The sequence below is a fragment of the Rhinoderma darwinii genome, chromosome 2, assembly GCF_050947455.1.
Source record: "Rhinoderma darwinii isolate aRhiDar2 chromosome 2, aRhiDar2.hap1, whole genome shotgun sequence".
In the NCBI taxonomy this organism is placed as follows: domain Eukaryota; kingdom Metazoa; phylum Chordata; class Amphibia; order Anura; family Rhinodermatidae; genus Rhinoderma; species Rhinoderma darwinii.
The window spans coordinates 252,601,923-252,625,588 of record NC_134688.1 but is presented as its reverse complement, the minus strand read 5'-3'; the positions used below and the strand labels follow the sequence as shown (position 1 = coordinate 252,625,588).

The 23,666-nt window shown below is 42.9% G+C and overlaps 1 protein-coding gene across 7 annotated transcripts; it reads right to left on the bottom strand.

Annotated features, from left to right (window-relative positions):
* Positions 1-435: 435 nt before the first annotated feature.
* On the bottom strand, positions 436-23,431 carry TMEM39B (transmembrane protein 39B). Of its 7 annotated transcripts, none has more exons than XM_075853138.1 (9): positions 23,338-23,431; positions 21,639-21,816; positions 10,172-10,391; positions 6,716-6,799; positions 6,479-6,633; positions 5,903-6,224; positions 4,361-4,548; positions 2,779-2,899; positions 436-761 (listed from the first exon to the last, which is right to left on the bottom strand). In XM_075853138.1, the coding sequence occupies exons 1-9, from the start codon at positions 23,369-23,371 to the stop codon at positions 525-527; spliced, it is 1,539 nt and encodes a 512-aa protein (XP_075709253.1). In that variant the 5' UTR covers positions 23,372-23,431; the 3' UTR covers positions 436-524. The 7 variants fall into 7 exon arrangements, with proteins under 7 accessions (XP_075709253.1, XP_075709254.1, XP_075709257.1 ...); XM_075853139.1 differs by having other exon boundaries at positions 21,639-21,813; XM_075853142.1 differs by lacking the exon at positions 23,338-23,431 and adding an exon at positions 23,207-23,313.
* Between the last annotated feature and the right edge of the window lie 235 nt (positions 23,432-23,666).

Below are 23,666 nucleotides of genomic sequence, written 5' to 3'. Positions count from 1 at the left end.
CCCGATTGAATTCAATTGGGAGGTGAAACCCACAACAAATAGCAGTTGTTGCGTTTTTTGCGGCGAGTTCGCAGCGATTCCGCCGCAAAAAAACGCTACTCTGAATAAACCCCCCCCTTATACTTACCTAGGAGTCTGTGTTTCTTTCAGCAAGCCAGCCTCCTGCTTCAACCTTTGTGACCGCTGCCAATCACAGGCTGCAGCGGTCTCCTGGGATGAAAAGTCATCCCAGGAGTCCGGCCTGCTAACAGGCCGTTAATGTAGCAGTTTTCCAGCGGACATTCCGGGCGAAAAACTGCACCAGTTTGGTGCGCTTTTTCACCTGGAATGCCCTGCGGCGCACAGGGCGGATATGCCGCGTGCTATTACGCAGCGTATCCGCCCCATGTGAACACAGTCTAAAAATAAATCAGACACAATAACACTACACACAGCTTCAGAGTAAAAAAATATGCTCTTGTTTTTAATTACATAAAGAAACAAAGCAATTGTAACAAAAATACAGAGCTTTGGCGTAGTGATAGTCAGTTCAGCTTCTGTTCCGAGTCCGAGACCCCAGTATATGAATATGCTTTCCCCAGTACAATACGGTCACGGAGCAGCTTGAAAAAGGCGTAATAATTACTGAATAGGATGAGGGCCAAGGAAATGGTATGATGCCACTTCTCTGAAGAAAGAAGCGAGTACAGTTGGTAAAAGATCAGAAATCCCTCTAGTGCTGTTAAAATGTTCAGGACTCGCAGTGGGTTACTGAAGAAAAACTTGTGGGAAACAAATAAAAGAAAAATTTGTGAAATACAATTAAAACAAATGAACTAAGAAGAAATTAAGCGTTTTTTAGTTCCACTTGAACGTTTACGCCTAGAAAAGACAATGGGAGGGATTTATTAAAAATAGCGCAAAAAGAAAAGTTGAGTAGTTGCCCATAGAAACCAATAAGATTTAAGCTTTCATGTTCCAAAAGGTCTCTGGAAAATGAGAAATAGAATGTAATTCCACTTTTCCTTTCCCTTACTTTTGATAAATCTCCCACATTAAGTATTAAAAGAGAAATCAAAATTATTATTTTTTGTAAGCAACTTGTAAGAAGAGGATATAGATTAAATAAATAAATATATATATATATATATATATATATATATATATATATATATATATATATATATATATAGTTTTAACGTGGATTTTCCCTTCAATTTGTTTTTGAGCAAATTTTCTGTGACATGGTTGGAGGATACCACTGATCCCAGCTTGTTTGGCTGAGTTCGCATTAAGTTTGCCCATCCTGTTGAGCAGTACTTTTTTTTTTATAAAACCAAGATACAGATGTGGGTCCCATAATTTTATTTGAGGCAAATCTATGCCTTTGGCATACATTTGAGACGTTTACATTCAGGATCCGGATTTTTTTTTTTCCAGTGTGTTTCAGAATGTACAGGTATATAACCCCTTTAAAATAGAACTCATAGGTCCACAGTTCCCACTAAATGCCAGGCACACAGTACCTCCATAATAATGTCCCTCACAATGCCCCCATAACAGTGCTGCATTAGTACTTACCTGTCCCTGCACAGTTTGCTGCACCCCTACACTTCTCTGAAATGGAAAATACATGTGAAATCTGTATCAGTAGAATGTGGCTGTCTTTTGACAGTCGTATCTTTCTGAACTAGTGGGCAACAGACAAGCATGTCTGTGTCCTGATTGCTGGAGGCTGCACAGAACAGCATCGCAGGCTCATGTGGCCCTCGGGCCGCAGATTGTGCACCCCTGCTCGACAGGATACCTGGAAATAGGAGTCAGACAATGTGTGTTGGGATTTCCTCTTGCACAGATATCATGCTGCTGCTCTTACATATTCACAATCAGGTTGAGAAAGCACAGCAAAAGCAGATCTAAGGGCTGGGCAAGGGAGTTTGCTGAGCCTGACTAGAAGGCATAATTTACACGAGCGTAATATACGTGCGTGCTTTTCACGCGTGTCGTACGCACCTATATTAGTCTATGGGCCAGTGCAGACAGTCCGTGGGTTTTGCGCAGCGTGAGTGCGCTGCGTAAAACTCACGACATGTTCTATATTTCAGCGTTTTTCGCCCATCACGCACCCATTGAAGCCAATGGGTGCGTGAAAACCACCCAGGTCGAACGGAAGCACTTCCGTGCGAACTGCGTGATTCGCACAACAGCTGTCAAACTCTGAATGTAAACAGAAAAGCACCACGTGCTTTTCTGTTTACAAACATCCAAACGGAGTGTCATAATGATGGCGGCTGCGTGAAAATCACGCAGCCGCGCATCATACACGGATGACACACGCAGCTGTTAAGTGCATTTAGCGCACGCAAAACGCAGTGGTTTTTTGTTCGTGTAAATCAGGCCGAAGGCAGAGGAAGAGAGGAAAGAAGAAGGACTTTACATCACTATTGAAGTGCTGTCGAAAGAAGTGACCATGACCAGGCTGACAATCTCGATTACTGCTAGTATGGCTGAAATGAAGAGCAGGCAAACCTTCACAATAATAATAATAATAATATAATATAGAGTAAGGCTACATAAGAAACCACTGAACAGCTATCACTGAGACATCACCCACATACTGCTCTAATGGATTGTAAAACAATGGAAACTTTTCTTATTTATCCTGAGGTACTCAATAGAATGTAAAAATGTCATGCAAGAGCCTTTTGTGTATCGATCGCCCTTTTCTTTGTATAAATAAAACCCACGTCTTTTTTCCAACAAAAGAATCCAAGACCAAAGTTTAATAGCCAAACTTACATGGAACCGAAAATGAGACATATCAGAGGGAATCGCAACATTATAGTGACCAACCGCTTTATAGACATTCTTGTTGTGTTTTACCAAGACTCCCTGGGGCCACATGCACTCCTCCATCCACCTGCAAAACAAACATTATCAATGGCATCATGGTCTTATATCCGCAAGGGTAATGTTCAATTATAAAAACAGTCTAACATGCTTAGAGGCACTCAACCTGAACAAACCTAAAGGGAATTCCTGTAGGTCTAAAGGATCCTACGAATAGAAGCTATAAATGTGTAATACCTAACCTTTCATGATCTGTGTCTTCCTCTTCTTCTACCCTGTCCAAAACCCTATTCCAAATTTGACTATACATGGCAAATGTAAACTCAACGAAGCTCTAGCCTTTTTAATGAACAATCCGGACGCCATTTGTGCGTTCTGGTCCCCCCATTTGCATCTTTTCAAAACAGCGGCCACAATCTCAGGCTACCTTATGCAGAGCTCCCTCTACTGTCCTCTGATGGACTAGCGCTAAATCCTCAGATATTATCGTCGCCGATCCATTGGAGGGAATTTGAGAGCGGGTGATGTGTCTGAGACTTCTTAAGCACACTCTGAATAGGGAAGTCTCAGACTGTGGCGGCCATTTTGCAAAAATGCAACAGGGAACCAGAATGCATGAACGCTGGCTGGTGAGGAGGGCTATATTGGCTTTACATTTGCCATGTGAAGTCAAATTTTCAATTTTGACTGCAGGGTCGCTTTAATAGTTAACAATTTCAATACAACTACTGAAATGAGAATTCTCATGATCGAGACAATGTTGACGTGTCCATCAGTTAGACAGCCATAGTGCCACCCATCAAAACAGTATCATTAAGAAAATGGAAGGTTTAGAATCCTTGAGCTATATATATATATATATATACATACATATATACATACATATATACATACATACACACACATACATACACACACATACACGCACACAAAATACACATACACACTAGTCCATCTCAATTAATTCGAATATCAAAAAGTTAATTTCAGTAATTAAATTAAAAAAGTGAAACTCATATTATATAGATTCATTACACACAGAGTGGTCCATTTCCAGCATTTTTTTTCTTTTAGGGCTAACAGTTAATGAAAACCTATAATTTAGTCTCTCAGAAAATTTGAATATTGGGTAAAAATATGGTGTCACACTCTAATTAGCTAAAACACCTGCAAAGGTTTCCTAAGCCTTTAAATGGTCCAACAGTCTGGTTCAGTAGGCTACACAATCATGGGGAAGACTGCTGACTTGTTTTCATTAACTGTTAGCCATAATCATCAGCATTAAAAGAACAAAATGCTGGAAATAGATCACTCTGTGTGTAATGAATCTATATAATACGAGTTTCACTTTTTGAATTGAATTACTGAAATAAACTTTTTGATGATATCCTAATTCATTGAGAATGCTTCTCTCCTTGACACTCCTATTTTCGTTCTCCTTCCTCACAACGGTTTTATTTAAAGAGCTTATAAAAATAACAAAATAATATTTGCAGGCTGAAACTCTGCTTCAATATGGCTCTATACTCACGAGTGTTGAAGCATGTTGGAGCAAAGTGCTGGGTCCACTTTTTGCCAGCAACCAAGGTGAGCAGCGGCCTTATGCAAAAGATCACAGTACCGTGCAGGCAGGAGATGCTGGGTGAGGATTACAGAAGTGCTGAGGGAAACTTGAAGAAAAAGTTCACATGACCAACGCTTGTCATAATACTGTGTGCTCTGTGCAAACAAAATGGGGGGAAAAAAATACAAAATTAATGTGAAATAGACACAAACCATAGAATAGTGGTATGCAGAGGTCGCACTACATATTTTCTAGCAGGGTAAGAGTACTCTTAGCATTTATAGAGTCTTTTTTGCCATGGAGGAGTAGTAAGTAATTTACAGTAATTCAAATTAATAAGTAGGGATACGTGGCGTTAAAAACTCGCTATTTATGCCGATAAACATTACTATAACTTCTAACAATACTTCTATGAATAAATAGAGAATTGAGGGAATGCTTAATCTATTTTACCACAGGTGCAATGGGAGAGGGCACTACTGCTAGACCCCCCTCTCAAACCGGAGCAGCGCCTCTACCATGCCCCATACACTACCAGTCATCTACCACTATTAGCTTGTAAAGAAAAAGCATCTAACACTCAACTGGTTGACTATGCATACGACCTATAGTTACTGTGTGATTGTATAGATAACATAGGAGACAGGTTATGGGGACGGTATAACGTCATGGTGGCGGTTAAGGGGCCTAAAACACTGTGACAAGTTCCTTCTTAAAATGCATGTTGCTTATGCTATGATAACAAGATATGTAAAGTGATTTTAGCTGAAAATAATATAAAGTCTTTCATGAAATAAAAATAACCTCTTTACATGATGTATTCACATGTTATTTCCTTTATGCAGATGCACGATAAAAAGGAAGAATCGTTGACTAAGTGAGGGTGACAGATCACATGGTCAGTGCCTTCTCCCTATTGCCATCCCTCCCCCACTCAAGCATGGCAATAGAATCTCTCTCTATATAAATACACACTTACACAGTGTAGTGGAAGTATATATGTAAGGAAGATCCTTTGCCATGCTTGAGTGGGGGATGGGTGACAATAGGGAAAGGGTGGCATTAGCAATGTAATCAGGTTGGTGCTGTACAATGTTACATGAGGGAAGTGAATCACATGGACTAAGTAAATTTACTGCTTACCAGTCAACTACTAGAAGGCGTTCACCATAACCTCTCAGAGGCTGCACTGTACATTATCCTGCAGCCTGCCCAAACAAAACGCTCGGCTGCTGTCTGCTTGTGAAAGTGCCTACCATTGGCTGCGAGCAAGGAGCTTTCCCATTCGATCTCCTGCCACGGCTGCACCCTGTTGAAGCGCTGCAGTGCTCCTCAGTACAGGGTTCAGTCTGATGCGTAGAAATACACATAAGACTGTGTTTATAGTCTAAAATTGCCTGTACGTTATTGCGACCTATGGTGGTGTGTCTCAGAGGAAGGGGGTGATTGTGTAAAGTGTTCTTCATGGCTCATACTCTATTATGGACTATCCATGCAAATATATTGTACCTTAACAAACCACACAGGCACAAATGCCACGTAGTATGCAGACAGCATTGAACTAAGCAGCACCTCCCGAACACGCCAATTGAAATCCAGCTTCAGGTAGTGCACTTCACTACGAATTAGGTCTGGAGACAAGCAGCACGCATGTGTTGGAAGAGGATCAGTGCTGGGCCGCCACATGTGCTGTAGAACTGTCAAGTAGTCACGACCCGCCTTATCAACAGACCCCAAATCTCCACCAACACGTGTGGTGGGTACATGGGCAAAAAGGCTTGACCGCCGGAAATCATATCCCAGATGCAGAAATGGGATGTACATTCCAAATCTAGAAAAGTGATAAAAAAAAAATTATGATACAAAAAGGAAGAACATGAAACTTAAACTATGCCATACAAGCAGTTCCTTTATATCGTGGTCACTGGTGATATTGCCCTAGAAATTAACTATTGCATTAGCCAGACAGCATATTCTTTCCTGTGTAGTCTGTGCCATGTCACTAAATGATTGTTTTTTTTATTATATTTTGCTACATGAAAAATTGTATTTACAGCATTTCTGTACTTACGACTGATTACTTACGGATAGCATAAGAAAAGAAGATTAAGAAAGGAGTGCGTTCTGAACAACAAGATTAGGGAGCGACATAAACTCCACCCTGTTCCAGTTAGTACGGCAAACCGTGTGGCCACTAGGAGTAATGAGTGCGGGAGAGAAGACTTTCCTCCCTGTGAGGCCTAAACAGCGAGAAATAAGCAGTTACCCGAGTGCACAAATATTTTTTTTCCTGGCTAAAATTCTAGCGTGTTGCAGACATACCTCCCGCACAATCGCTGCAATTAATCTTCGAGCTAGCACAATTGTTGCGAGGGTCAGCACATTAAAATCTATCATGTGGAAGTTCTACAGTAAAAGAAAAAAAGAAAAAAGGAGTAGAGGAAAATCACTTTAGAACACAGATCCCACATATGTATAATACAACCTTATTATGCATTGCAAATATTTCGTTTATGGTAGACTAACGTCTTAACGGGGTTGCCCAGCCACTAAATATAGATCATTTAAAATAAAAACAACAATGTGCCATTTACATGATGTTAAGAAAAAATAAATCCAGTGAAGAGTTATGACATTTACTTATAGTATAGCGCCATTTAGTGTTTACAGCGTGTAGCAATGTGCACGTCCACCTAAGGAGTTGAGTGCTGCTGGACACATATGCTCAGTAACTCCCCCTACAGCCAGTTCTCTGCATAGTGATTCTTTGTTCCCTGCAGAGCAGCCAATAGAAATAGCTTTCTTCCTTGCTTGTCAGTAGCATGGCAGTATAAGGGCTTGTCCACATAGAACAGAAATGCTGCAGAAAATTTCTGCAGCAGTTCCGTTGAAAATAGACTTTCCGCGGTGGCAAAAAAACGCACCATTTCCTGAATTTTTGACTGCAGAAGATGGTGCATATTTCTCTAAGTTTTTCTCAATGTTGGGAGATGGCGACATCTCAACTGAAAAACGCAGCAATTCAGTCCACTTTCCGAAGCAGGACTGGACATGCTGCAGTACAAAAAATACACACAGCAGGACAATTTCTGCTCTGCATACTTACGCAGCATCTGGATGAGATTTGTTAAATCTCAGGCCCAATGCACTAGACCGTAAAAACGCCCGTAATTACGAGCCCCTAGACTTCTATTGGCCACAGGCACCTTCCCGTTTGCTTACAGGAAGGTGCCCGTGCCGTTGAAAAATATGTCCTATTTTTTTATTTTAGTGGCCATGCTAATATATACTTTATAATGAGAGCACGGCCTGTAAAAACGACCGGCTGCCCAAGGCCGGCCGTGCCCGTAATTAAAGGCACGGCCGTGTGCATGAGGCCTTACCCACTTTGCGGCTACTGTATTCTGCTGCGTTTTTTCCGTCCGCAATTCCGGATGGAAAAGAAAACAGCAATTCCACTACGTGTGGATGAGCCCTAAGGCTAGATTTCCACAGAGCAGATTTTGCCTGCATTTTGTAAGCCAAAACCAGAATTGGATCCCTATAAGGACTTCCTTTATATAGTTCATCTGTTTAGGTTCCATTCCTGGTTTTGGCTTTAAAAAAAATAAAATAAAAAAAATAAAAAAAAATACATGCAAAATCTGTACTGTGGGAACCCAATTTAACAGAGAAGACTTCTGCAGCGGAAGTAAAAATTGACTAGATTGTCAGCTGCCAGAGAGAAAGCAAAGACTGATTCTGCTCAGAGCCCCTCCCCCAGCAGCACAGATTGGCAGCAGCACCAGGGAAGCAAAAAACACAAGTAAGCTATTTTTATATGCTAGAAACACTGCAAAACAAAAAAAAAAAAAAAAAAAAAGCCATTACCAGCATTTCAGGACTTTTGGCAAGAAAACATATGTGATTACTTTTAAAGAAGTCATCTTTAATTCTAATTGACCTACCTGTTAGGCCTCATGCACACGACCGTATTTTTTCCCACCCGTAAATACTGGCGTAAATACGGGTCCGGTGTCACACGTATTCCACCCGTTTTGCACCAGTATTTACGAACCCGTGCTCGTAAACATGGGTCCGGTGTCACACGTATTCCACCCGTATTTACGAGCACGTTTTTGGCGGCAAAATAGCACTGCACTAATCGCCAGCCCCTTCTCTCTATCAGTGCAGGATAGAGAGAAGGGACAGCCTTTTCTGTAATAAAAGTTAAAGAAATTCATACTTACCGGCCGTTGTCTTGGTGACGCGTCCCTCTCTTCACATCCAGCCCGACATCCCTGGATGACGCGGCAGTCCATGTGACCGCTGCAGCCTGTGATTGACCTGTGATTGGCTGCAGCGGTCACATGGCCTGAAACGTCATCCAGGACGTCGGGCCGGATGTCGAGAGAGACGCGTCACCAAGGCAACGGGCGGGAGACCGGACTGGAGGAAGCAGGAAGTTGTCGGTAAGTATGAACGTCTTTTATTTTTATTTTTTACAGGTTTATACTGATCGGTAGTCACTGTCCAGGGGGGTGAAAGAGTTACTGCCGATCAGTTAACTCTTTCAGCTCCCTGGACAGTGACTATTTACTGACGTCGCTTAGCAACGCTGCCGTAATGACGGGTGCACACATGTAGCCACCCGTCATTACGAGAGCTCCATAGACTTCTATGGACTGTCCGTGCCGTTATTACGGCCAGAAATAGGACATGTTCTATCTTTTTTAACGGAACGGGCACCTTCCCGTGAGAAAACGGGAAGGCACCCGTCGCCAATAGAAGTCTATGAGCCCGTTATTACGGGTCGTGATTACGACCCGTAATAACGGGAGTTTTTACGGTCGTGTGCATGAGGCCTTAGGCTGGGTTCACACAACCTATTTTCAGACATAAACGAGGCGTATTATGCCTCGTTTTACGTCTGAAAATAGGGCTACAATACGTCGGCAAACATCTGCCCATTCATTTGAATGGGTTTGCCGACGTACTGTGCAGACAACCTGTCATTTACGCGTCGTCGTTTGACAGCTGTCAAACGACGACGTGTAAATTGACTGCCTCGGCAAAGAAGTGCAGGACACTTCTTTGCAACGTAATTTGAGCCGTTCTTCATTGAACTCAATGAAGCGCAGCTCAAGATATACGAGCGTCATAGACGCCTGGCATAATGCGATGAGGAGCTTTTACGTCTGAAACAACGCAGCTGTTTTCTCCTGAAAACAGTCTGTCATTTCAGCCGTAAATGCCTGCTATCGTGTGAACATACCCTTAGATGAATCTAATTACTTTGAGACCACAAACATTCATTTGCATATCTTATTCTGGATGTCAAAAGCTTTTAAATGGGTACTCAGCATGCACATATTCTTCACTTACCAAAATCATGCACATGCTCCCTTATAATGGACATTGCGCAGCGCCTTCACTATCAAGTACTTTTATTCTAATGTTTAGTAACAAACAGTAAACATTTCTCCTTGTAAGGGTATGTTCACACGCAGTTGAAAACGTCTCAAAATACGGAGCGGTTTTCAAGAGAAAACAGCTCCTGATTTTCAGACGTTTTTTGTGCCACTCGCGATTTTCGCTGCGTTTTTGGGGCTTTATTCAATAGTCTATGGAAAACGGCTCCAAAAACGTCCCAAGAAGTGTTCTGCACTTCTTTTTCACGGCCGTTTTTTTACGCGTAAAAAAACGCAGCGAAAAACGCTTTTTCGGGTGTTTACGGCCCGACAAACGGCCGAAAATAGGTAGTGTGAGCATACCCTTACTTCAGTGCTGGCTACTCACCAGAGAAGTATGTGAAGGTGGGTGGGATGGTGGGTACCACCAAACAGTCTTGTAGATATTGATATAGTGCACAAACAAGGCAATCAAGTGACACAGAAATAGCTGGAGCTCAAAAAGTAGATGGCGCTCGGCAGGTAGTTCAGGGATCTTGCAATGTCGCAGGGGTACTACAGTCTGTGCAGCAAGAGGGGGACTTGACAATCCTGTGTTGGAACTACTCCTAAGGGGAAAAGAAAAAAAATAACCTGAATTGGCAATTTCTTAACCAAGTATTTGGAATCAGAACCTGAACTGGAATACACAGTTAAAAAGTTTATTTGGCAGAAGTGTAAAGGCCTTATTTGAAAGCCATAGTTTGTCATACGCAGTCATTTCAAAGGGATCACCATATAAAAATAAAAACGTAAGATGCCAGTTCATTGCCTATAGAAAAACCAGGTCCTGTTCACAGAGTTTTTTGCAGGCAGAAAAAAAATATGCCAGGAGTTTTAAGAAAGATTTTGAACTGCCAGTTTTTGTTTTTTTCCCCGCGGCCATTGAATCTAATGCAAGGACTGTGGGCGTGCCATGGGTTTTTTCTGCCTCCTAATGATTCCAAGAAAGAATATGCAGCTTTTTTTCTTCCTGTAAGCGGCCAAAAGCCATCCGGGGAAAAAACACCTCTGCCTCCCATTGAAATCACTGGTGGGCGATTTTGGCCGTGTGAACTGACCCCAAGGCCCTGTTCACACTGAGTTTTTTGCAGAGGTTTTTGCCGCGGAAACCGCGGCAAAGAACGGCCGAAATGGACTCCCATTGATTTCAATGAGAGGTGGAAGCGTTTTTTTTTACGGCGAGCAAAAAAAAAACGCTCAGGGGAAAAAGAAGCGACATGCCCTATCTTGAGGCGTTTTCCGCCTCAAAAACCCCATTGAAATCAATGGGAGACGGAAATAAACACGATTTTTGCAGCGTTTTTCGGCAAAAAACGCTTGCGGTTATTCCATCTTTCTGTTGAAGAGACAGCTAAAAAAAAAGCCTAAAACATGGAGAAAAAAAAACGCGTGTGGTGCAAAACCACTTAAAGAGGCTCTGTCACCAGATTTTGCAACCCCTATCTGCTATTGCAGCAGATCGGCGCTGCAATGTAGATAAGAGTAAAGTTTTTTTTTAAACGAGCATTTTTGGCCAAGTTATGAAAATTTTTATATTTATGTAAATGAGGCTTGCAAAAGTACAACTGGGCGTGTTTAAAGTAAAAGACCAACTGGGCGTGTATTGTGTTAGTTACATCTGGGCGTTTTTACTTCTTTTACTAGCTGGGCGTTGTGAATAGAAGTGTATGATGCTGACGAATCAGCATCATCCACTTCTCTTCGTTACCACCCAGCTTATGGCAGTGCACAGACACACAGCGTGTTCTCGAGAGATCACGCTGTGACGTCACTCACTTCCTGCCCCAGGTCCTGCATCGTGTCGGACACATCGGCACCAGAGGCTACATTTGATTCTGCAGCAGCATCGGCGTTTGCAGGTAAGCGGCTACATCGACTTACCTGCAAACGCTGATGCTGCTGCAGAATCAACTGTAGCCTCTGGTGCCGATGTGTCCTCGCTCGTCTGACACGATGCAGGACCTGGGGCAGGAAGTGAGTGACATCACAGCGTGATCTCTCGAGAACACGCTGTGTCCGTGCACTGCCAGAAGCTGGGCGTTCTGAAGAGAAGTGGATGATACTTCTATACCCAACGCCCAGCTAGTAAAAGAAGTAAAAACGCCCAGATGTACGCACATAATACACGCCCAGATGTAACGAACACAATACACGCCCAGTTGGACTTTTGCAAGCCTCATTTACATAAATATAAAAATGGTCATAACTAGGCCAAAAATGCTTGTTTTAAAAAAAAACTAAAAACGTTACTCTTATCTACATTGCAGCGCCGATCTGCTGCAATAGGACATAGGGGTTGCAAAATCTGGTGACAGAGCCTCTTTAAAAAAAACAAAAAACCGGAGCTGATTTTTCCAGGCAGAATTTTCTGCCTGCAAAAAACTCTGTGTGAACATACCCTAAGGCCCTGTTCACACAGAGTTTTTTTTAATGTTTTTTGGCGCGGAAACTGCTCCGCAAAACTCGTCAAATAATGGCCGAAATGCCTCCCATTGATTTCAATGGGAGTTGGACGAGTTTTTTCACCGCGAGCAAAAAAACTGTCGCGGTAAAAAGAAGCGACATGACCCATCTTGAGGCAGTTTCCGCCCATTTCAATCAGTCAGAAAGGGTAAAAAAACAGCTCGACGAGTGTTTTGACGAGTTTTTGTCAAACCACTGTGCAAAAAACGTCTGGAGCCATTTTTGCAGGAAGAATAATAATAATAATAAATATTTTGACAAAAACCTTGTAAGGCTATGTTCACACGGAGTATTTTGCCGAGTTTTTTGACGCGGAAACCGCGTCGCAAAACTCGGCAAAAACGGCCCGAAAATGCCTCCCATTGATTTCAATGGGAGGCGTCGGCATCTTTTTCCCGCGAGCAGTAAAACTGCCTCGCAGGAAAAAGAAGCGACATGTCCTATCTTCGGGCGCTTCCGCCTCTGACCTCCCATTGACTTCAATGGGAGGCAGAGAAAGCGTATTTAGCAGTGTTTTATGCCCGCGGCGCTCAATGGCCGCGGGCGAAAAACTCCGCGAAAATCGGCGTGCAGGGAGAGGAAAATCTGCCTCAAACTTCCAAACGGAATTTTGAGGCAGATATTCCTCCTGCAAAATACTCCATGTGAACATAGCCTAACCATACTTCCAGATAATATCTTTATATTTTAAAGGATGCAGATTCCTACTTTCTTTAGACTCAATCCTGCATCTCATCTTTATTCTACATACGTTCACATCTCGTTTTTACTGTACGTCTGATGTGCCCGTTTTGACATGAGAAAACAGTGTAAAAAGGTTTACCACAGCGTGCACATTCATTTCTATGGTGAGGACGGATGTGCTAATGGTGTAGTTTGTGCTTACCTTTTGTGTGCTTACGTTCTATACTTTTTCTTTTCCCCCATGTCCTGAAAAGCGTAGTCTACTACGTTTTTCAGTATAGGAAAAAAGCAAAAATTGGATCCAGCGTTGAGTCCTTTCGGTCTGTTTAAAATAGGAAACTTCTTCCAAGTTTTATTGACAAGAGGATAAAAACAAGTGCGGTGAAATAAAATTATTTCCAGAGTACAAAATAGAGGGATAATGAGCAGTGTGAGCGGTGCCTACGCGTTTCTGACGCTGACTGCGTCCTTAGTCATGGCTTCTGGTGTATCTCGCTAGCAGTCTGTCAATTTATATCCGGTCTATTTTTAGTAACAGTTGATTGCGGTTCATCTAGGGAACTCCTTGGAGTTCCCTGGAACGCAAATCACTTCCTGTATTACGGGAGGAAATTTGCATAGAACAGGTAAACGAGTGAACTTAGTCTCTCGTATCTGATCTTCAGGTAAATAATTTTTATTCTTCATTTTCTATTATTGTATAATTTTATGAGGATATTATTAATTATATACCTTGGTTGTCATTGTATTTTTATAGTATTTATAAAGAACTTTATTATAGACATTATGAAAATTGCGTCCCTAGTGGTAGTCTTGTACCGGAAATGTTGACTGGTTAAAAACAAGTGTGAGTGTGTGTAACGTGAGTATAAAAAATTGCTCTTTTTGTGGGAGATATTATCGAAGACGGATTTTATTCTATTTTTTATGACAAATATATGTAATGTAATTATTATGTGTTTATATTTATATGGAATACAAGTTTGATCCTTATTATACACTAAAACTTGGTTTCCACAATGTTTAATTGTCTGAGAACTTTATTGTGACTTCTAGTATATGTCCGGTATTAATTACATTAAACCGAAATTATTTTTAAAAATATGTGTAGGATTTTGGTGAGATACAACGTATAATAAGAGGGTTTTTAATAAATTGATATTTTTAAATTTTCAAGATGTCCGGATTGTTGGCCCCGGAGGGACTGTAGACAAGGCAACGTGAGTATCAAATTCATTGAAACAATCTGCCACGGTTGTAATATATATAATAAAAGGTTCATATTATCTATATTAATTACTGGTGTTTTGTATATGGTCTGTGGTCTCTAGAAATATATTTGCAGGTTTTATTATATTTTGATATTGGTCATTTTCAGTACTTCTCAAAAACGTATACGTTTTTGATATTTGTATTGAAGTCAACAATGACGTATGGATGACGTATGCAATATTAAACACTACGTTTGCATACGTAAAACATATACCGTTTTGTAATCTTATATGGCAAATCTTGACTTTACAAACGTATACGTTTTTCTAAGAAAGAACGGACACAAATGTATAAACGTACACTACAAAAAAACTTAAGCGTATGTTACAAATGCACACGTTTTGGTAACTTTAAAAACGTAAACGTCGTCGTATACCACAAACATGTGCACAAGATGTGAACTGAGCCTTACAGTAAAAGATCACTTTTCTTACCCCATATGGAAACATCTACTTATTGGGGCAGTAGATAGATGCAGATCAGCAGCACAAGACAATTTTTCAAGCGGGTGCACGCCTCCTAGGTCACAGTCCAAGAGTGACCCCTCAATCAGGACAAAAAGAAATTGAGACAGCACTACCAAATAGTCAAAACGAAGATCCTTTTATTCCACGTGTGTGCACACACGTGGAATAAAAGGATCTTCGTTTTGAATATTTGGTAGTGCTGTCTCAATTTCTTTTTGTACTTATTGGGGCAGGGGCGTAAGTAGGAAATACTGGGCCCCATAGCAAACTTTTGACTAGGGGCCCCCCCAGGTGCCACACGCGGCCCCCCTTATAGTGCCCCACGTAGATTGTGTCATACGGCCCCTCTGTGGACCGTGCTATACAGCCCCCCCCTGTATACAGTGTCACACCCCACTTGTAGATAGCACCCCCACCTCCCCCTTGAAGATAGTGGCATACAGCCCCCCCCTGTAGATAGCGCCATAAACGCCCCCCTGTATATAGTGCCATACAGCCCCCCCCCCCTTAGTAGATAGTGCCACACACAGACCCCTGTAGATTGCGCCACACAGACCCCTGTAGATGGCCCGGGTCCAGACCTCTATGATGACTCCCTGCCACGACCCATTTCTGTAGTTCTCTGCTCAGATGTCTTCAGCTTCTCACTTTTAAAACATTTCTGCACCTATAAACGAAGATAAAATTCTCAACAACTCTAAATATAACAGTGCCATAAGCTGCACCTCTAACTGTAATAGCGCCATACACTGTGTCCCTGATTATAATAACACCGTACACTGTGTCCCACACACACCCCCTGTAGATAGTGCCCTACATAGAAGCCCCTGTAGATAGTGCCCCACAAACAGCCCCCTGTAGTTCGTGCCCATATATGGACTCCAGAGCTGCAAGGCAATAGTGCTAACCACCGAGTCACCGTGCTGCCCTACATATTAGGGATGTCACGATACCAGAATTTGAACTTCGATACCGATACTTAGTTTAGTATTGCGATTTAGATACTTTACCAACAGTAATAAAAAAAAAAAAATTGTTCTGTTTTCTGATGTGAGGCGCGACGTGTGATGAATTTTGAATGCGCCTCACCGTAATAGTAATTAATCCCATCCTGTTTGTCAGTCATAATGGGTTAATGTGTGAGGTACATGATGGGGTTAATTACTATTAATGTGAGGAACATGGAGGTTAAATTCATCGCACCTCGCGCCTCACATTAATAAGTGAATGAAAGCCGTGTTTATTTCATTTTTTTTAGAGCGTACACATCATAAATGATGCAAAAAAATAGTTGTGCAGGTTATTACGGCCGCGCCATTACTGAATGTGTATATTTTATGTATTGAGACTTATTTGAATGTTTATTGTAAAAAATGTGTATGTGTATTTTTTTTAAATGTAACAATACTTTGTTTTTACTTTATTTTTAAACTTTAATGTACTGACATATCAGATATGTGCCAGTACATTAGCCTGTGGACGGATAGCACACAGGCTGTTGTTAGGACATACCTCAGTATGCCCTAACAACAAGAAAAATGGTAAGACAGCCCTGGGGTCCGTCAATAGATCCTGGGCTGTCTGCCCATATATGGTATGGCCCTCGATCGCGTCACAGGAATTCCCCGTGACGCGATCCACGGGCATCCCCCCTTCTCATTTTCTGCTGAATGCTGCAGTCAGCTGTGATCGCAGCATTCAGAGGAATAACGGTGGAGAGGTGAGGTTTCTCTGATCTCCGCCGTTATAGAGCGGGGCTGCAGCTGTGTAATACAGCCATTGCCCCGCTCCTGACAGGAAGTGCGTGAACGCGGTCAGCATGAGGAGATGCGGCCGGCGCTGCACTAATGAGCTGCGGTTCAGGCACTGAGGACAGAACATGGGGGTGATTTGCAGCGCGCCCGCCATGTTCTGTCTTCAGTGCCGCCGGTCATTAGTGCAGCGCCGGCCGCATCATCGTGACCCCGCGCACTTATCAGGACTCCGGAGCGGAGCAATGGCTGTATCACACAGCTGCAGCCCCGCTCTCATACATTCATGTATTACTATACTGAGCTGTGCGGCTGCGCAGCAAAGTATCGAAATACAGGAAATAGCGGTATCGAACCGTTTAGGGATGCACAGTATCGAAGTTTCGATGCATCGTGCATCCCTACTACATATAGCTTCCCATATAGACCGTGTCCCACATATAGCCCACCCCTGTAGACAGTGCCCTACATATAACCCTCCTGTAGACAGTGCCCTACATATAGACCCCCTGTAGACACTGCCCTACATAAAGCCCACCTGTAGACACTGCCCTACATATAGACCCCCTGTAGACAGTGCCCTACATATAGACCCCCTGTAGACACTGCCCTACATAAAGCCCCCCTGTAGACACCGCCCTACATATAGACCCCCTGTAGACAGTGCCCTACATATAGACCCCCTGTAGACCGTGCCCAACATATAGACCCCCTGTAGACACTGCCCTACATAAAGACCCCCTGTAGACAGTGCCCTACATAAAGACCCCCTCTAGACAGTGCCCTTCATAAAACCCCCCTGTATTTTTATTTATTTTATTTTTCTTTCGCTTTGGCCTTATTTATTGTTTTTCTTTAATGTATGGAGGCCTTCCCTCCACTGTGTTCTGTATCTGTGTGTATTGAAACTCAATAAAAATTTTGAATATGAAAAAAAAAAAACTGTAGACAGTGCCCTACATATAGCCCCCTGTAGACAGTGCCCTACATATAGCCCCCCTGTAGACAGTGCCCTACATATAGCCCCCCTGTAGACAGTGCCCTACATATAGCCCCCCTGTAGACAGTGCCCTACATATAGCCCCCCTGTAGACAGTGCCCTACATATAGCCCCCCCCTGTAGACAGTGCCCTACAAATAGCTCCCCCTGTAGACAGTGCCCTACAAATAGCTCCCCCTGTGGATAGTGCTTCACATATAGCCCCCAGAATAGTGTCCCTGATATAGCTCCCCCTGTATATAGTGCTCCACATCCCCACATATAGACCCCCCCTGTAGAGAATGCCACTCACAGATTTATAAAAAAAACAAAAAACAAAACACAACAAAAAAACTTTACATACTCACATGATCCCGTTCCCGCGCCGTCCGTGGCCAATGCAGACCTGCTCTCTTCCGACCAGGTCTGCTGGGGCTGAACGACGCAAGATCATCTCGCCGCTAGCGTAGTTGAAAGTCACCGATTGGCGGGGCAAGTCATTCTGCCCCGTCATTGTAAGGAGCTGAATGGTCGGGTGTCATTCAGCACTAATGCATGTATTTGTACCTGCGTGCTATAGACGCAGGTACAATTACTGCAAGGGGGGTGGCTGTCGCTAGCACCGGGGCCCCCTCCTGTGCCCCCGGCCCATAAACATTAGAGGCCAGGCGACACGGGCCCTGTAGTGGCGTTGCTACCGCTGTAGCAGTCATAATGGCTGCTAGCAGCGCCACCGGGCATGGGGGGGGCCGTGTCGGCGGGCGACACAGGCCCCCTCATGCCGCGGGCCCCTTACAAATGCTGAATATGACATTGTATCACTTCACATGAAACATTATCTGAATAATTTGTCTTAGAACCTTTTTGGCTTTTGGTACCGCAGAGACTACTACTACTACAACAACAACAACAACAACAACAACAACAACAACAACAACAACAACAACAACAGTGTCTATGGCCAGCTAGAACTAATATACAATCAGGTTTTTCGACTACACTAGTGAATTTTCTTGGTATCAAAAGGGATTTATAATCATTTCTTTATAGAAAAAGTTCTCCTCTGCATGTTCCTCTTACTCATTTACTATTCAGAAAAGTCATATGAATTTACATAAATTATTGGTAGAAACTTTAGACATGGTGGGAGTATGCAAATTAGCTCTCCATCAGAAGGAAGAAAACAGTCTCTCTACTGCCACCTATAGGTGACTAGCCTGCAAGTCAATGTCTGACCCTTTATAGAGCTTTGAAACACGACTCAATTTTATAGACAAACCAGAGACACCCATCTGTAGACAGCACCGTTCCCTGACTTTAAGACTCCAACCCTACCAGCTGGATCTCTGCAAGGAGAATCACTACCTACCAAGATGTTGGGAGTAGTTCAGAAGTATCATCAAATTGCTAAAGTTGTGTGGTATTCATTTTACCGAAGGGCTGCTTACCGTAATGAATTTACTCATGGACTATCAAGTAAGTTCATGGTAGGGCAGGACAAATCCAATAGCCAATGCGCCTAGAAACATGCTATAGCACATATCTTTTGGAGTTGTTTTTAAATTAGGTCTACAAAAGTTCTTATTGTTGGGCTACTTAAAAAATATTGGCCTCACCGCTCCCATAACCCCTTCCGGCTCTGCGCCGTAATATTACGTTGTGCTTACGGTTACATAAAAAGAGCAGCTGTACTATTACGATGTGATGGCGCAGGCTCAAGAGCTCAGCCTGCGCCATTACTCCAATCCCGGCCGTTTAACCCCTTATGTACCTGGTCAAGGCTGACCGCGCCGTAATGGTTAGACAGAGGGAGGGGGCTCCCTCGGTCAATCTGTGCCCCGCAATTGTGGGGCGCCGATGGGTAGCTATGACAGCTGGGTGTCTAACAATGGACACCAGGTCTGCCATATGCAGAAGCCTATTGGATTGCCTGTCTGTTTTACACGGAGACATTTAATACATTGCAATAACGAAGTATTGCCATGTATTATGTGAGCGATCAGAGTGTCAGATGTTCCAAGTTTGTTTTGAAAAAAAACCAAAAAAAAAACCACTATACATATTTGGTATCTCCACATTCCTAACCACCAGTTCAATAAAATTAACAATATTTATCCCAGACCGTAAATGGCGTTAAAAATAAAATACAATGCTAAATTTGCTGTTTTTTGATCGTCCCATCTTCCAAAAAAACTGAATAAAGCGTAATCAATAGTATGAACCACAAAATGGTGCCATTAAAAATGCATCCCTTAAAGAAACAAGTGCTTATATGGCTACTTTGACAGAAAAAAAAAAAAAAAAAGTTATGGCTTTTGGAATGCAGAGATGAAAAAACAAAAATGTTGCTGTGTCCTTTGGTACAAAATAGGCAGTCTTTTGGGGGTTACTCCACAAATGACATGTATCATCTATAGAAATATGTATATATTTTTTTATCTCAGAGCTCCACACTGCACTATCGACTTGAATTCTAGTTGGTTATATACCAAACTACTCCTAGTTTGGTTTTAAAATTAAACAAATAAAATACATCAAGTCTCGCCACAGGGCTAACTCACGGCTCCTGCGTAATACAGTACAGATTATCATCTTTAGGAGTCCTCGCTGCGGTTAAACCCTTCAGAAAGCCGGTAGGTGAAACCGGTCGGGCACCGTCTGTGACGGGATTTTAAATCAGATATGCGGTCATGCAAGGTTTTATTTTGTGAGTAGAATAAAACTGGCAGATTGTTTACCTTTAAAATGGTAACATGCATTGTTGCTGCATTCCTCATATGCAGTGCGGTTCATACCAGCTGATCGGATATTCTGGGAGTGGAGCGACTTCTGTGAAATTCTGGCCAGTACGAGGATCTGTAGTTGGTGAAGGACAAGCGCCTTGATTTGAGACGCCGAGGTGGAGTCCAACAGCATCAAGGACACAAATTTCAAAATTGGGACTGTATTATGCTACGAGATAGGTGGCGAGACCTCCTATGTATTTTATTCAACTCACCTCTCAGATAGTCGGAAAGTCGTCTCATCTCGGTGCAGAACTAATATACAGGATAGGTGATAAATGTCTGATCACTAGGGGCCCCCCACCCCTGGAACAACGCCCCCCTCCTAACTGCACGATTGCAGTAAGGATGAGTTTGAATAGAGTAGTGGTCCTGCATGTCCCCCTGCAGCTTCATTCAATGTCTATGGGGCTGACCTAAACCAGCCAAACGCTATACTCAGCTGTTTCTGTCAGCCTATAGACACTGAATAAAGTGGCAGAGCAGGTGTGACCACCACTCCATTCAAACTCCTTACTGCGGTCGTGCAGCGGGGAGGAATGGGGGTTCACCATTTCTGGTGATCAGTGGGGTCCCAGGAAATCAGACATTTATCACCTATTCTGTGGATAGGTGATAAATGTCCTTCGTGGGATAACCCCTTTAACTCTGCAGTAATTCATCTTTTCCTTCGCTAATGTAAAAGTACAGGCATAATCCATTTACTTTAAATCATGGTTGAGTAAGACCTCATGCACATTACCGTGTCCAATATGGATCCATAAGGCGCACTGTATTTTGACAATTTGCTGGCCATGCTGCGTGCCATATATCAGAACTAATTTTCGCACCATTAAAGTGCTTCTAGGTTGTGAATACAATAGAGCATAAAATGACATATTATATGTGGGATCTGCACAGAAATACCATGTTATACATAGCGGCAAAGCATAACACAAACAGCCGTATTCGGGATCCATACCACACAGAACTGGTACGCATCGCCAATACATTCTTGTGTGATAGCCCTTAAAGGGCTGTCCAGGATTAGAAAAAAAGCATTGCTGCTTACTTCCAAAAACAGCGCCACTGCTGTCCAAATGTGTGTGGTATTGCAGCTCAGCCCCATTTACTTCAATGGAGCAAAGCTGTAATAACAGACAACCCATTGACAGGCGTGGGGCCATTTCTGGAAGAAGCTAGGTTTTTCTAGTCGCAAACAACACCTTTGAATATAAATCTATCGAGTACTGCCTGAACGAAAAATGCAGGTGCTGGAGCGTAACACTTCATTACTGGGTTGTCACAGGCCTGCCACCAGTAGTAAGTATACAGATAACTGGATTTGATCTAATGGACAAACATTTTGATAAATCATGAAGAGTTGGCATTATTCCTTTAAAAAAAGATTGATCCAACTTTTTTTGACCACTACCTGGCTCTGGATCTCACTCCGCTCACAGTAGGAGCTCCACCATGGACGGCACCTCCTGCAGATCCAGGGTCACAAAGGGGAGTTCGGCAGTATGATGTCCGATTCGGGCCCCGGCGGCCCCCAGCCATGTCTGGGCTTATCTCAGTCACAAACAAGACATATATGGTTGATGGACCTGCTGTTGCACAAAATACATCAAATATAAAAAAAAAACATCATTACATAAAGGGATATTGCATGTGCACATATCAATGGAAACTCTTATAAAAATTGGTGTTTCCCACTTCAATTACTCAATAAATACAACTCCTAAACAAGCAATTATATGGACCTTCAGGTCATGCCCTGAGTGCGTTAGGACTGTTGCTTAGCAACAGAACTTAAGACACGCAGGTGACACGTGCAGATCTCAGCGCTCTTGTGAAGAGCTGAACGTGTCACCTTCATTCGGCAGAATTGCTGGAACCACATAGCAATACACACGGATAGCAAGTCCACCTCGGTAAAAGTGTATCCCGTACTTATATTTCGTGTTTAAATTAACTTGCATCTAGTAAGCAGGGGAGATGTGGCAGGGGCCAGAACGTGACCTTGTCTTCGTTTTTTTAAACTAATCAATAGCGTTGTCGACTTCGCTATTGATTCCGTCGAAAAAACGGAAACCTGACGGAATGGTGATGCAAACACAAGCTAAGGTTTCCGTTTGCCTTTCCGTTGAGGGGTACTCCCCACAGAAACCTCAGACGGAACCCCTCAACGGAAAGCCAACGCTGATGTGAACAGGCCCTTATGTCCGTGTCCGCATTTTTAGTGCATGCTGTGCAACATCTGGGATTTTTTACGGACTCTATGACAGACACCAATTCAGATGTGAACAAAGCCTTAGCCACTTCAAGCACAGTCGATCTTTCACTTTTTCAATACAGATCACAAAATGAAAGACAAGATCTGATTGGCCCCTAAAGGCAACACCTCTGCTTCCCATCTGCACTAGCTTTTATACCCAGGCTCCATATACAGAAATACAGGCTTATAAAGCTCTGTTCACATCTGCTTCATGGTCTTCATTCATAACAGAAACCAGGACGCAGTACCTGATCTGTCGAATGACAGTCTCTATTGACATATAATGGGGTCTGTCAGGTTGTGCTGCGCTATTTCTTCCATAAAGTATGACAGAATCTACAACTATATATAAACAGGACCTACATGACTGATTCACAGGGCAGTGGCCTCAGCAGCCCTACATTTGCATCAGAAATTATTGATTCTGATAGTGAGAATATATATTATGGAAGTGGCATTTAAGCAACTACCCAAAAGTGACAAATGGTGAAGCAACGCTTAAAAGTGACCACAAGCATTCAAGATGTATCATTACTGTGCAGTCAGATATAAAACCAACCGTAACATGGCAGAAGCCAGCCGCACAGTCACTACAGCATGCAGAAGCTGAGGGGATAGTAGCAATGCACAAGTGTCCAGCAGTAAGGAGCGGTGCCACAAGATGTATCACACTGCGTTCTACCTCCCAGAAATAGCTCCACATAAAACCACCAGGCTCTTACCACCTCTGTACACCAAAATACCCAATATTAGGAACTCAGGACCAGACCAATTCGCGCACCCTAGGCCTCGTTTACTTTGCCTCCCAAAAGGTTCAGCAGCCAATACCCCCCCCCCCCCCCCAAACACTCACCACTTCTGTCCGGCGGGAACGCGCCTTGTGTCATAAAGTGCGAGGACGCGCAACGAGACCCAGTTCGTAAGGGAAACGCGCCTGAGTGCGTGATGACATCACACGCCTAAACGCAAAGGCCAGATTCTTCACTGAGCATGCGTGGCTTGCAGTGCTGGCTGAGCTGCGTGCGCTGCTGGAACGTCAAAGAGCTGTATGGATAATGGCGTTTCATTCTAGGTCGTTAAAACAACACCACATTTTAGGGTTCTTATCTGTATTTACACAGTTAACAGACGGGCGTAATGTACCCGTGTTTTAGTCCTCATTGTGATGCGGTCACTATTCAC